The 12875-nt window shown below is 40.5% G+C and overlaps 1 protein-coding gene across 4 annotated transcripts; it reads left to right on the top strand.

Moving 5' to 3' along the window:
- The first annotated feature begins 1156 nt into the window (after positions 1–1156).
- dixdc1a (DIX domain containing 1a) lies at positions 1157–12360 on the top strand. Of its 4 annotated transcripts, XM_086081543.1 has the most exons (16): positions 1159–1364; positions 1469–1747; positions 5922–6082; positions 7340–7485; positions 7782–7871; positions 8110–8163; positions 8243–8293; positions 9531–9635; positions 9726–9779; positions 9870–9956; positions 10066–10125; positions 10203–10361; positions 11011–11077; positions 11195–11303; positions 11401–11509; positions 11933–12360. In XM_086081543.1, the coding sequence occupies exons 2-16, from the start codon at positions 1725–1727 to the stop codon at positions 12014–12016; spliced, it is 1359 nt and encodes a 452-aa protein (XP_085937669.1). In that variant the 5' UTR covers positions 1159–1364; positions 1469–1724; the 3' UTR covers positions 12017–12360. The 4 variants fall into 4 exon arrangements, 3 of the variants coding, with proteins under 3 accessions (XP_085937671.1, XP_085937669.1, XP_085937670.1); XR_015095654.1 differs by having other exon boundaries at positions 1157–1747; positions 11015–11077; XM_086081545.1 differs by having other exon boundaries at positions 1157–1747; positions 7391–7485.
- Positions 12361–12875: the final 515 nt, after the last annotated feature.

Genomic DNA, 12875 nt, shown 5'->3' with positions numbered 1-12875 from the left:
CATGCTTAAGTGAGTATAATATTAGAGAACCACAAAATAAATGAAAGTGTAAATTAACTTTAACTTCAGGGTGCACATTCAATATCAAAGATGTCTCATCTGGTGCCATCTTAAAACTTTCATTGTCATAAAAAAAAGTAAGTTAACCACAGTGAATACAACAATAAGGTAAAACTATTATTGGAATCTGCTTAGTGAAAAATAAGTATACGTAATTTATATATATATATATATATATATATATATATATATATATATATATATATATATATATATATATATATATATTGTATTGGTCATATTGCTAACCAGATGCATTCTAATGTCAAAATAAGTACAATTTCTGACTCTATGACTTTTTTTAAGCATAGCAATCCATTTTCTTTTTCTTTTTTTATTTACTTTTTCTTTCTCTCTGTTTCTTTTTTCTCTTGTAGAGTTGTAGAGGCAAGGTAATGTAATCTCTGCAAAATATTTGTGGCTTGAAAGTTGACAACATTTGGCTAAATCACAACGTATATGTATGGGCACCATGCATGCCTCTGGCATTATTCAGCCTGATTGGCTCCACGATGTCCTCTCAGGCTCCTCGTACAGAAAACAATGTAAAAATGACTCAGCTCGGGTTGTCTGTTCTTAATGAGAAATGTAATTTGCTCGTCGCTTTTTTTTTTTAAACAAAATAGTGACTGCAGTGGTTGGAAAAGTCATTCAATTTAGCGACCATATCGTTAAATTGGCAATTGTGGTTGCTTTTAAAAACTTGCTCCGCTCTGTTTAAATTTTGTCTAGTTCCTTTCCATTTAACAGGTCATGAATATTTTGGGTAAAAATAGCTCAGAATTTAGGATGCACTTGGTAGTTATTTTTAATTGGTGTTAAGATTAAAGGGGGTCCTTGCATCCAAAAAGTTTGAAAACCCATGCTTTGGCTAATCTGAAGCTAGCCATATAATTGAAGGCTTCTATAAAAGAATGGCTGCCCCCCCCCCCCCCCCCCCCACGTAACACTATACTTAGGCTGCATAAATATACCCATCCAGCCGTTGACTTCAGCACACATGTTGTGCTCCAAATATCTTCACCGCATAGATTTCCATGAATCTTTTCAGAAACTATGCAGGGTTGCAAATTCCCTCCTCCTCTCCGTCATGAAAGTGGAGAAGCAGCAGCAAGGAGAGGAGGAACGAAGATGAGAAAGGGGGAGGGGTAAACACACCCAGACAGAAAAGAGCCATGTCTGACAACGTCCTGCACTGACAGAAAAGAAGGAATAACAAAGCCACAGAAAGAGAAAAGAGGGAGGACGAGAGAATACATGCTAATGAGGAGCTGCATCAGTAGTTGGAGACACAAATGCATTGTGTGCGTGTTTGCAATGAGAGGGCAGGCATAGCACAGTGACTGGTGCTGCTGAGCACCAATTTCTCTTCTGTCTGTGATCCCCCCCCCCCCCCCCCCCCCCGCAGCTTGGCACCATCCAGCCAGGCGAGGACGCAAGGAGGATTTCCAGGGCTTTTTGATTTGGGATTTGTATGAATATGAGAGGATTTGGACCACGTCGCCGCCACAGCCGCCGCTGTTCTTTTCCATAGCGAGTGTGAAACGTGGAAATCCATCTGGTTTGCCTCGCCCCCCTCCCTGCGTGGCTGTTATGGTCCTGACTGAGAATCGGGGCATCACCCGGACGCGGGGATCCGGCTAACCGCAGCGCCAACTCCAACCATGGGGGCCAAACAGATGAAATGGTAAGCGCCATTCTTCTTTTGTTTATTACCACCAAGCAGGCTGAATGTTAGCATTAGCATCATGAGCATGAACCTGACAGGAAGCAGACACGTATCCTCTTTGTCATCAGTGACGTACTGACGGCGAATCACATCATCCATGTCGCGCAACGAGCCGACGGTGACAACTTAAGCAGGCTGCTTATTGTCTGCCTGTTTATGACCGTGCGATGGCTGTGGGTGTGTCTCAGTGAGGCCGGATGCTGTTGCCTAGCAACCACCCTCTCTTTTGCCTCATTACCGCCTTCACTTGCAGTTTGAGTGTACATGTTGTGATTAGGCCTACAAGATAGATAGATAGATAGATAGATAGATAGATAGATAGATAGATAGATAGATAGATAGATAGATAGATAGATAGATAGCAATATTTCTATCTATCTAAAGAAAGGATAAAGGGACAACAATAGTTTTGCTATGAATTGATAGCCTAGTTTTCAGAGAGCTAACGTTAGGTTATGCTATAGCTAGCCCAAGGTTTCACCAAACTTTCTGAAACTGCGGGCGACATTTTGGTTACTGCAAAGGGCTACCAGTTACTTCTGAAATAACACATTTGCTGAAATACTTTAATAATGTTATTGAACGCTATCATTAATTATTAATATTAATGTGAGTAAGACACTGATCATGTTGGTGAAATTTTTATTGGGAAAAGTAAATATCAATATACAACACTTTTGTTACTCTGTTATTTTGCTATAGTGTTTCCACTCACTTCTACACCATTCCAAGAAAAACACAATGTCCCGTTAATGGTGATCCATATTTAAAATAGGCCCGCAGACTACTAATGTGGTCATTGGGGCTACCTGCTGCCTGCCACCCCCAATCTTTAATATGAATATGAGACAGATATGTTAACCTATGAAGTTGAGCTATACTCATGATATGACACTAGTGTGAAAACAGGAGTTCAGAACCATCCCATCAAAAATAGTTGATAGTGTAGGAAATACAGTCTAATGCCCAACCCAATTCCATACCAAAGTACCACAAAAGTGCTTTCACACTTTTCACCCCATCACACGCGCTGATGCTGATCTGCTGCTAATCTCATGTAAATCCTAATCTGAAATTGAAGGTCCCAATTTATCCTCGGTCACGTTTCGCCTCCCCTGTTACAAAGCAGCCCGCCATCTTAAAAACAAGTTTGTTTATCGAGCGTCTGCAGCCGCTAGGAGGTGGATGACTGGAGGAGGCAGTTTAGGTGCATGCTGATTGAAGGCATGTTGATAGTGTCATCATGTCATCAGCTCAGACGGAGATTAGGAGGAGGCTGCTTGCTCTGATCCCCTTTGGAGAAACACTCGGGCATAATCACTGCAGCTTCTGATAAGGCACTTACTCACTTGATGACTTTTTTTTGGGGAGGGGTAACCTACCGCCTTACTGCGAGAAGTTGGCCCAAAATGTAAGGCTGGGACAAAAAATGGCAACATGTAACATGGTATCTCTTTTTGTCAAGCGTATTATACAGGTGCATTTATTTCTAATTCAAATGGTGCAGCGAAGTAACCTTTAAGTGACAAGAGGTATTTGTAAATGTTGCATCTGAGTTTATAACTCAATAAAAGGATGTGTGTTCCAACTCTACAGAGTCAAATGTGCACTATATGACAACCTTATGATGTTTTCATTAACTAAAAATGAAGTACTTATTGGATAGAAGTTGGAAAGTGCATTTCATGCAGCACTTCCACAATGCTTAGCCACCACTGGCTTGGTTATTATTTGTATAAACATACCCTCAATCAAAATAAATTGAAATTTTAATTATGCCATGTCATGAATAAATGCAATTTACCATATGGAATATCAAAAAAATTAAGTGTAGTTTTTGTCAATAGTTTGAATAAGACTGTCTGCTCAGTATTTAGCTACATTGCTAATTAGCTATTTGTTGTTGTTGTTGTTTTTAGCACACTTTTGACTGGTAGCATGCACCTTACATTATTGTGTGTTTATACCTTGCTGCAATGAATGATGAGCTTTCCACAAGAATCATAATTCTCATTCTGATTAACTAACAGCAAGATATCTTAGCATGCTAATGTTAGCATCTGTCCCATTGTACTGGAATCTCGTTGTTATTACAGGAATTCTGTCTTCAAGTTCAAGGCTTTTTTTCCCCCTATTTTGAAAAGACCCAAGAATCACTTAAAATGGTTGCCTGAACTGTTAGCTTCTTTAATTAGCATTTTACAATAGCCTCACTTTAGTATGGCATAGTTTGTGCCCATCCTATTATTTACTTATACGCAGCATCACTGTTTATAAGGAAATACCTAATTTGACTTTGATCAGCATTGTTTATTGTAAACTGACCGACTGGGAAGTAACACTAAAGAGCAAGCTGATAAAAATGCATATAAAGTCCGATGCCCATTTTAGAGTGGAAATAATGCGATTAGCTAAGCCACCCGCCCAAAACATAAAAGAAAATCTCTTCAGCTTGAATCTAAATCATGCAACATGTTTTACGCCACTAATGCAATGCCTCTGGATGTTCTGTGGTTTTATCCTACGCTACTCTTAAGCCTGCAGTTTTGTTCCCGCTCTGCTTAGCCTGGGGAGTAAAGAGAGTCTAAAAAAAATATATTCTCCTCTCTTTCCCACAGAGTTGTTTTCACTACACATACGGCGGTAAAAATAATCTCCCTGCTAGACAAAATACCACAGTTCATAGTTTACAGTAGCGTCATCTTATTCCTGTCAAAACAAAGCAAAGCGAAGATGACAGCTTGCCTCCCTCGTCCGTCGTGATGCTTTAGATGCTCTCCAAGGCAAGCGGACACAACACAATGGACATGCACTAAACGCATGACCACCGTCCACTGCGAAACTTCAAGGAGCACCGTGACTCACGAGCTAGCAAAAGTATGTGAAGAATTTCCGGCGTCATGCGTGCATGCCTTTCGTAGTGATCATGTTGCAGCCGGTGCCCGTGATATTGTCAAGTCCATAAATTCCATGATGTTGATTGACTTCCAATCTTTTCTGTAGGTGGTAAAGTGATTGAATACATTTCAGGGTCAAACTATGTCAACCATAAAACGAGGATTTAAAATCATGAAAAATCAAGCCGTTGTCTTAACTCTGGAATGTTGTGGGCGTTTCCACTACGACCTGGAAAAATGGATGCTACTTCGTCGAGCATCTTTCTTTCTTTGCCTAAACATAACTACAGGTTTGAGCTGTGAAACTATATCAGTTTAAAACCTCCTGTGGTCATCCAGCCATCCATTATCCATCCATCCGTCCATCTATCCAACCAACCATCTATCCTTCAATCGATCCATCCATCCATCCATCATCCATCCATCATCTGTCCATCAATCCATCCCTCTGTCCATCCATCTATGCTTTCATCTGTCATTCAATCCATCCATCAATCAGTCCGTCCGTCCATCCATCCATTATCCATCCATCCGTCCGTCTATCCAACCATCCATCTATCCTTCAATCCATCCATTCATCAATCATCTGTACATATCATCCATCCATCCATCCATACATACATACATCCATCCATCTATGCTTTCATCTGTCATTCAATCCATCCATCAATCAATCCGTCCGTCCATCCATCCATCATCTGTCTTCTATCCATCAATCCAGCCATCATTCATCCATCCGGCCGTCCAACCATCCATGCATTCATCCATCCTTAAATCCATCCATCTATCCAACCATCCATCTATCCTTCAATCAATCCATCCATCAAACATCTGTACATGTCTCCCATCCATCCATAATCCATCTATCAATCCATCGGTCCGTCCATCCATCCATACATACATCCATTCATCAACCATCCATTATCCATCCATCCGTCCGTCTATCCAACATCCGTCTATCCTTCAATCGATCTATTCATCAATCATTGTGGGTCTTTCAAAACTGCAACGAGGCACTCTAAAACAGACGTTGTACTTTGAGTATTTTACTGTATTTAAAAATAGAAACATTTGCAATCACAACCCAGATGGGTTTGATTCATAATTTCCGTGCCCATCCGAGAGCCGTTAAAAACCTATAGCAACATTTTATGCACATGGCTCTATTTATGGCCGCTCATCTGGCAGGAGGCGCAAACAGTCACAGTGCTGCCTGCGCTCGCCATCTGTTTCAGCCTCAGCTCAGCCAGCCCTGTGCGCTCACCCAAAGAGGAGTATGTTGTCACCCGCTCCAGCGACACGCCCGGACAGGAAACCATCCGTGATCAGCCCGAGGAGCAGCGGGCAGGACCAGGCCATGACAAATCCGAGCTGACGGACAAGAAGCTCCTGGCAGGTTGGTTGACTCCACATCTCGTAATATAGGACATGCAATGGTTAACAGTCTTTCAGTAACAGTGTCAGGGTCACCAAGGCCTTCTATGCTGGCCTGTTATAGGAAGCTCAGAACTACAACCTAAATTTTCATATTTTTCATAATTTTTTCAAATTTGTATTCATTTATTCCTAACAGTCTGCATTTCGTAACATTATATTTGCTCTTCCGCTTCCACTGTGTGTATGTGAATGGTATATTTTGTCCAATCAGATTTTCAGCCTGTTGCTATGTCACTTTAATCTGCCCACGACCTTCAGAATCAGTAGTGCTAATCCATGTAACTTCAATTATATTAGGCATGGGACTATTTCAGGAACCAGATTTGAAATTTGTCCTCACACGACCATCAATGATGTCCATCCTCTGTTTGGGTGGTCAGAGCAAGTTTGATTAGCAAAATACATCTTTAGCAATCTGCACACTTTAATTCATTTATGTATTATGCAAATGCTAAAATAGGAAATAATAAAAGCTTTGGCTCAAAAATATGTTTCCATAGCTTTGCCAACCATATGAACTGATTATCAAAAATGCTAAATTAGCAAATGGTAACACCTAAAAGTTAGTATTTAATTTGATTTTTGTTCAGGTTAGATGGATTTTTCTTTTCATAAAATAGCTAGCACTCACCTTTAAAACACACTTATCAGTAATAGTTTTGCAAACGTTATTAACTGAGACACAAACAAACAAACAAATGCTAAATTAGCTAATGATAATTACTGAAAAAAGACACTTTGTATGTATTTTATTAGATGGAATTTTTTGGGGGATAACTTGCCACGAGACAAAATTGTTCCAGAGAAGAAAAAAAATTGTTTCCATAGCTCTGCCAACCATATGAACTGATTTTTAAAAATGCTAACTTTGCTAATGGTAACAACTGAAATGTTTGTTTGTTTTTTCTGTTTAGATGGATTTTTCTTTTCATATGCTAGCTAGCTAGCGCTCACAATATCTTTGCAAACGTTATTAAATGAGAAACCCCAAAAATACTAAATTAGATAATGATAACAACTGAAAAAGACACTTTATATGTATTTTATTGGATGGATTTTTTTTTATAACTTGCCACAATGAAAAAAAATGGTTTCAAAGAAGAAAAACAAATGTGTTTCCAGAGCTTTGCTAACATAATGAACTGAGTGACAAAAACATGCTAAATTAGCTAATAATAAGTTAACAAGTACTCAAGTTGGCACTGGGTGATTTCAGAGGAGGTGTCTCTCTGTGGGTTGTGCCCCTCCCTCGGGTATGATGTGCCAGAGGAAGAGAAGTCCTGGGAGGAGCAGCTGGATGTCCACCAGGAACAGCTGGAGAAGGAAATGCATGAGGCCAGGAGGATGGTGTTCCGCCTCCAGGTAAATAAGCAACTTTTTCAAAAGTGTTTTTTGTGGACATTTGTCTATGTTTGTAGGTTTAACAAATAGTATTCATTTATTTATTTACTCTTCCTTCCACATTCTAAAAACATGTTATTTTCAACTCTAAGTTGTTAATTGTTGTGAATGTGAAGTGGGAATATTTTGTCTCATTGTGGCCTGTGATCGACTGGCGTGTAGTCCAGTGCTCTCCCTGTGACGATGACCCTGTTAAGCAATATTAAAAAAATGGAAGGATGTTCGACATAAATGACAATTAGTGTGTTTGTCCACAGGCTTTGCTCCTCAATGGCTCCCTCCCAGACGACAACCTGGGTGGATCCGTGAGCTTCGGAGACAACCGGGCGAACGGCGAGCAGCAGCTGGTAGCGTGACCCGTCCCTCACATTTCTGCTAACCCGTGAAAACGCAGCAGCGGGCCGCCACATTCGCCGCTTCGTGTGAACTCTCAGCCCTTTTTTTTGTGTTGATGTTCTGCCGCCGTCGCTCTCGTCTGGAGAGCACAAATTAATCTCACTGATCTCGCGGGCCTCCCTGTCAGCGTCTCCCCATTGTAGCTCTGACATTGTCGAATTAGGATGCTCTTACTGTTTCCCTCTGAAGGTTCTCACGCGCAGCCGCCTGGACCAAAGCATGGGGGAGGCCCTTGATCTCAAAGTATGCCGGGTGAATGTAATCAACTTTTTGGCTGCCTTTTTCTTTTTTTTAAATGTCTCTCTTCATTTGTCTAATTTAGCGGGAACTCCTGAGACACAAGCAGGATGTACGCCATATTCAGGCCATAAAGGTAAACAAACCTCTGCTCTGAAGATGATTTATTTTAGGGCCCGACCGATTAATCAGCCGATAATTGGCCTTCAAACATCTGCCAAAACAATCGGCCAATTGGGCGATTGTATTTTTCCCTTAAAACGTTATCGAAGAAAATCGAAGTTCCCGACGCTGTCAAAGTACCCTGAAAGCACCATTTTGCTTGTGTAGCATTAGCAACTAGCAAGTGTGTAGTGTATGTTGTTCTGGTTCTGTTGTCCCTAAGCGTCCTTTAAGCTGTTTAATGACACCTCAGTTGGAGTTAAAAGTAACACTAAAAACAAAATAATTACCACTGTATACATAATACAAAACATGTACCGTTTTCAAAATATCGCTAGCCTAGCACTAATGCTAAAAGCGAAGGGAGGATCCCGTTCAAATGCTAACAGGAAGTTAGCATCGAATTCGGGAGTGTTTTTCCTTCAAATAACAAATATTCACACACAAATGCTGTGGGACCACATACCCACAGGTAATATGACATTACACAAAGGCACAAATTCTTCCCAATGTGTGAAAAACGAGTTACTTTAATAGAATTCAATTGCAACTTTATTTTGTACTTTTAAGTGTAAACCTTGGATGCGCGGCACCACACTGCCCCCAAGTGGCCAAAACGCACAGGAACAGTCGTATTTGTTCTTACCATTTTTTAATTCTATTTTTATTTCACTTTGTTATTGTTTTATTTTGTATATTTATGTTATATTTAAAGTTGATATTTCAAGGATTCAAAGATGTTCTTTTCTCAAAATTGAAGGATGCAAACATCCAAAGATTTTTCTTTTTGTCTTAACACACATTTCCACAGTAAGTCCCAAGACTTACTAAAATAACACAAGATAAAAATATATAAAAGAAAAGTTTTTACAGCAGTTGTAAACAAGTAAGAATGGTTTTATTATTGACAGATAAACCTATACAATAACCTTGTATACTTCATGAAATTTGTTGATAATGTCTTACTATGGGGACTTGTCATTCAAAGCAGAGAATCTTAATAGTGAAAGTTTGTGTGTAAGTGACACCCATTGAAAAGGAATTGGAGGAGGTGTAATTTGATGCATTATATATCTTTTTAAATAATCGTCAGATTAATTGGTAATCTGTATTTTTTTTCCGGCCTCAAAAAATGCATATCAGCCGGGCCTTAATGTATTTGGATGCTGAGTGAATACTGACCTCCTTGTGGTGACCCTTTCGCTTATTAGGATGCCCTGCAGCAGCGTCTGTCCGTGCAGGAGGACGTCGTACTGCAGCTAAAGCAGGAGCTACTGAGGAGCAACATGACCAAAGATCAGCTTGAAGGGGAAAACGTAAGACCAATGAAGAGTTTTCGAATGACTTGACCCGGTGGGCCCACAATGGCAGTCTGAAGATGATATTCTGTATCACGTACTTTGCAGGCGGTGCTCAAAGACAAGCTGAGCGAACGCAACAAATTGCTTGGCGAATATGAGGTCTTGTGTCCTAACATTGACGCTCGTAATGCAACCTCAAGGTGTGTTTTGCATATGCATGTCTTTTCCTTTTTTTTGTTGTTGCCATAGCAGCAACTCGGGAGGAAGGACAGGTTGCTGCAGCAGCAAAAGCACGACGAGGCTCAGCACAAAGCACATGACGTTAGCCACAATCGGGTAATGGATTAAAACAACAACATGATCTATTTACAATAAATACTCTATTGATGTATGATATTTGGAACCACATTGTACTATTGTAGTATTATTGTCTTCCTTATGACAGTCATTCAGGAGTGAAGCTGTTTACAGCAGCTCTCCTCCAGCATTCCAGCACAGTGCACCCGTAAGTACACGTGCGCTTTTTCCTATACATTCCCAGCATGTTGCCAGAAACTGCAGAGTCATCGTTCGATATCACAGGGTGAGGAGTTGCAGCTGGTAAGGGAGGCCCTGCGTAGTTTACGAGACAACTTTTCCGGCCACGACCCCCAGCATCACACCTTGGACACCCTGGAGCAGGGCGTGTCAAGCCTCATGGACCGCCTGCACTCAGACGCCCAGCGCCGGCAGAACAGAGGGGTAGGCAAAAACACTGTAAAGTGCCTTTGGTGTACTCATCAAGAATGACTTAGTCATCATGAAAATGTTGCAGGGTAATGAGACCGAACCAAAAATGTGCACATAAGCTGTCCATACAAGGAAAATAAGTCTACCCTGTCACCCTTTAAGAATCACTCATTGAACTTTTTTTTTAAAATCTCTTCCATGGCAGCTGTAACAGTGGCTAGTTGAAGAATGAATACAATTATTTTGTAATTTTCTTCATATTATGGTAGTATGTCCACTCTGTCGTAGTGAAATGTAAGTTGTCATAAAAACCTTTTTTAAATATGTAAACCCTTGAAAACAGCTTTTCTAACTGAATCACATTGCTAGGTAAAGGTCCATCATGTGTTCAGCCAACATTAACCAAATGTCCACTCTGTCATTTTCCACCCTGTCAGCAAGCTCACATATTTTGTCGTTTGCATGTGGATTGTCTGCTTGCAGATAATTTATAGCAAAAAATAAGGGAATATGTTTTTCTACCAGCAGCATCTACGGTATTTAATACAATGAACATAAAGTTCAATCGAATTTCTTTTCTTGCTAAATAGGGAAGTCTTGAATGAACTCAGGTCAAGAATGACAGGAGCATTTCCCGTGAATTAACGGAATTGTCTTCCAGGAAGAATTTAAATCGCCCGGCCGCAGAGCCAACTCTTCAGACCGGGATTCATGGCCACCGAGTTCAAGTGAGGCACACTAAAATTTGTTCTAATTTTTTTCTGTTTGATCATTTCTGCTGTGTAGGACGTTAATGGCTTAAAAGCCTTTTTTTTGTTGTATGCTTTTTGTTGTTTTGTTTGTAGAAATGGCACACTCTCACAGCAGCCCGGGTTTGGATGCTGCCGTGTCCACTAAAGTGCTCTACTTCACCGATCGCTCTCTCACCCCCTTTCTCATCAATATACCCAAAAGGTGGGGAGGGGGAAATAAAAACAAAAACAAATATATATATATATATATATATTGAATGAATTCTAGTCAGCTAGTGTTTGGCGGCGTGTCCTCCCAGGCTGGGCGAGGTGACGCTGCGAGACTTCAAGGCCGCCGTGGACCGGCAAGGCAGCTTCAGATATCACTTCAAAGCGCTCGATCCGGAATTTGGCACCGTGAAAGAAGAGGTGGGTGGGAAACTAAACCGCCGGAAATAAAACAAGGAAGCAATAGAGCGATGTGCTAATAATAGCGTTTCATGGTTCATCCGAGTTGAAGTCTTTGGTTTTTTTAATTATACAGTTCATCCCAGTGCTTCTCTTTTTCCACATCTTTTTATGCGGACATTTCATGTCACACCATAGTGACAATGTGTTTTGTTTTCCACTGATCATCCTTGAGATGTTTTTAATCTTAACTGGACTGGAATGCAAACACCTGTGTAAGTGTATATAGCTATAGGTCCCATAGCTGATTGTACATGACAGATCACAAACCAAGCATGAAGTCAAAATAATTGACTGGAAACCACGGGGACACAGATCTGGGAAACGGTACGGAATTTTGAGGAAAAAAATGAATTCATGGTAATCCACCAATTTATTTTGCAGGTATTCCAGGATGGCGCAGTGGTGCCTGGCTGGGAAGGGAAGATTGTAGCATGGGTGGAGGAAGACCATGGGGAGAGGAGGTAGACGCCCCCCCCCCCCACCCCCAAAAAAAAACTTTAAAAAAAGTTTATGTTCACTGGAGCAGAACTTGACTGAAAACTCTCGGGACCAATGGACTGGAATAAAGTGTGGAAATGTTTCATGTCAAGGAATGCTCGCTAGACACTGTTTACACCTCATAAACATGGACAAGAAATCAATTAATTTGATAGTAATGGTCCATAATAAATAGAATTACAATAACTGTAGTATTGATAGAAGACGGATGGATGTTCACTGCCATTTTCCACAAGTTCCAGATTGCCAAATAGTGGATGTTTGCCACTCTTCACTTTCCAACAGTGTTTTAATAAATATTAATTATCGCATGGATCATTTGGCTGTCAATTATTCCGGAGATGGACGGTAATGGCGGGGCCTGGTAGCAACAGCTCTGAGCCATTACACCTACGCTCCATTAACAAACAAAGCCCGCTAATTACTTAATAGAGAGGCATGTTTGCGGCAGTCACTCAGCCCACAAAACGGCAAAATAACATTTTAGGTTGTGGAAACCTGTCAGTCCCTTTTAATATTTACTTTTTTCCCCCTTTGTTAGTATTGGATTTTATTTACAGGATTCTATTATAGCCCAGAGGAGGAATACATTTTGTGTGTGTAGAACACTTACAAAATTTGTGTTTTTAACCATACTTCCAGAATGTTTTCAGGTGTCTTTGACATGGCGGACGCTAAACTACGTGTTCGTTCATTCTGACAAAATATGGGCGTTGTGTGTAAAAGTAGTATGGGGCAAAATGAAATTTGAAGGAATGGAATTGGAAGGGTTAGTGAAAAAGGCAAACACTCATATTACTATATGACCGAGAAAAAAAAAGTCTTT

The sequence above is a fragment of the Leptonotus elevatus genome, chromosome 7 (assembly GCF_054856555.1).
Source record: "Leptonotus elevatus isolate MCC_2025b chromosome 7, RoL_Lele_1.0, whole genome shotgun sequence".
Lineage (NCBI taxonomy): Eukaryota > Metazoa > Chordata > Actinopteri > Syngnathiformes > Syngnathidae > Leptonotus > Leptonotus elevatus.
This window is presented reverse-complemented; position numbering and strand designations above follow the sequence as displayed.

Excerpts from the sequence above, each read along its gene's own strand:
- dixdc1a (XM_086081543.1), top strand. The coding sequence starts at position 1,725 with ATGGGGGCCAAACAGATGAAATG. Across the intron at positions 10,362-11,010 it reads AGCGCCGGCAGAACAGAGGG|GAAGAATTTAAATCGCCCGG; the intron begins GTAGGCAAAAAC and ends ATTGTCTTCCAG. Across the intron at positions 11,304-11,400 it reads CTCATCAATATACCCAAAAG|GCTGGGCGAGGTGACGCTGC; the intron begins GTGGGGAGGGGG and ends GTGTCCTCCCAG.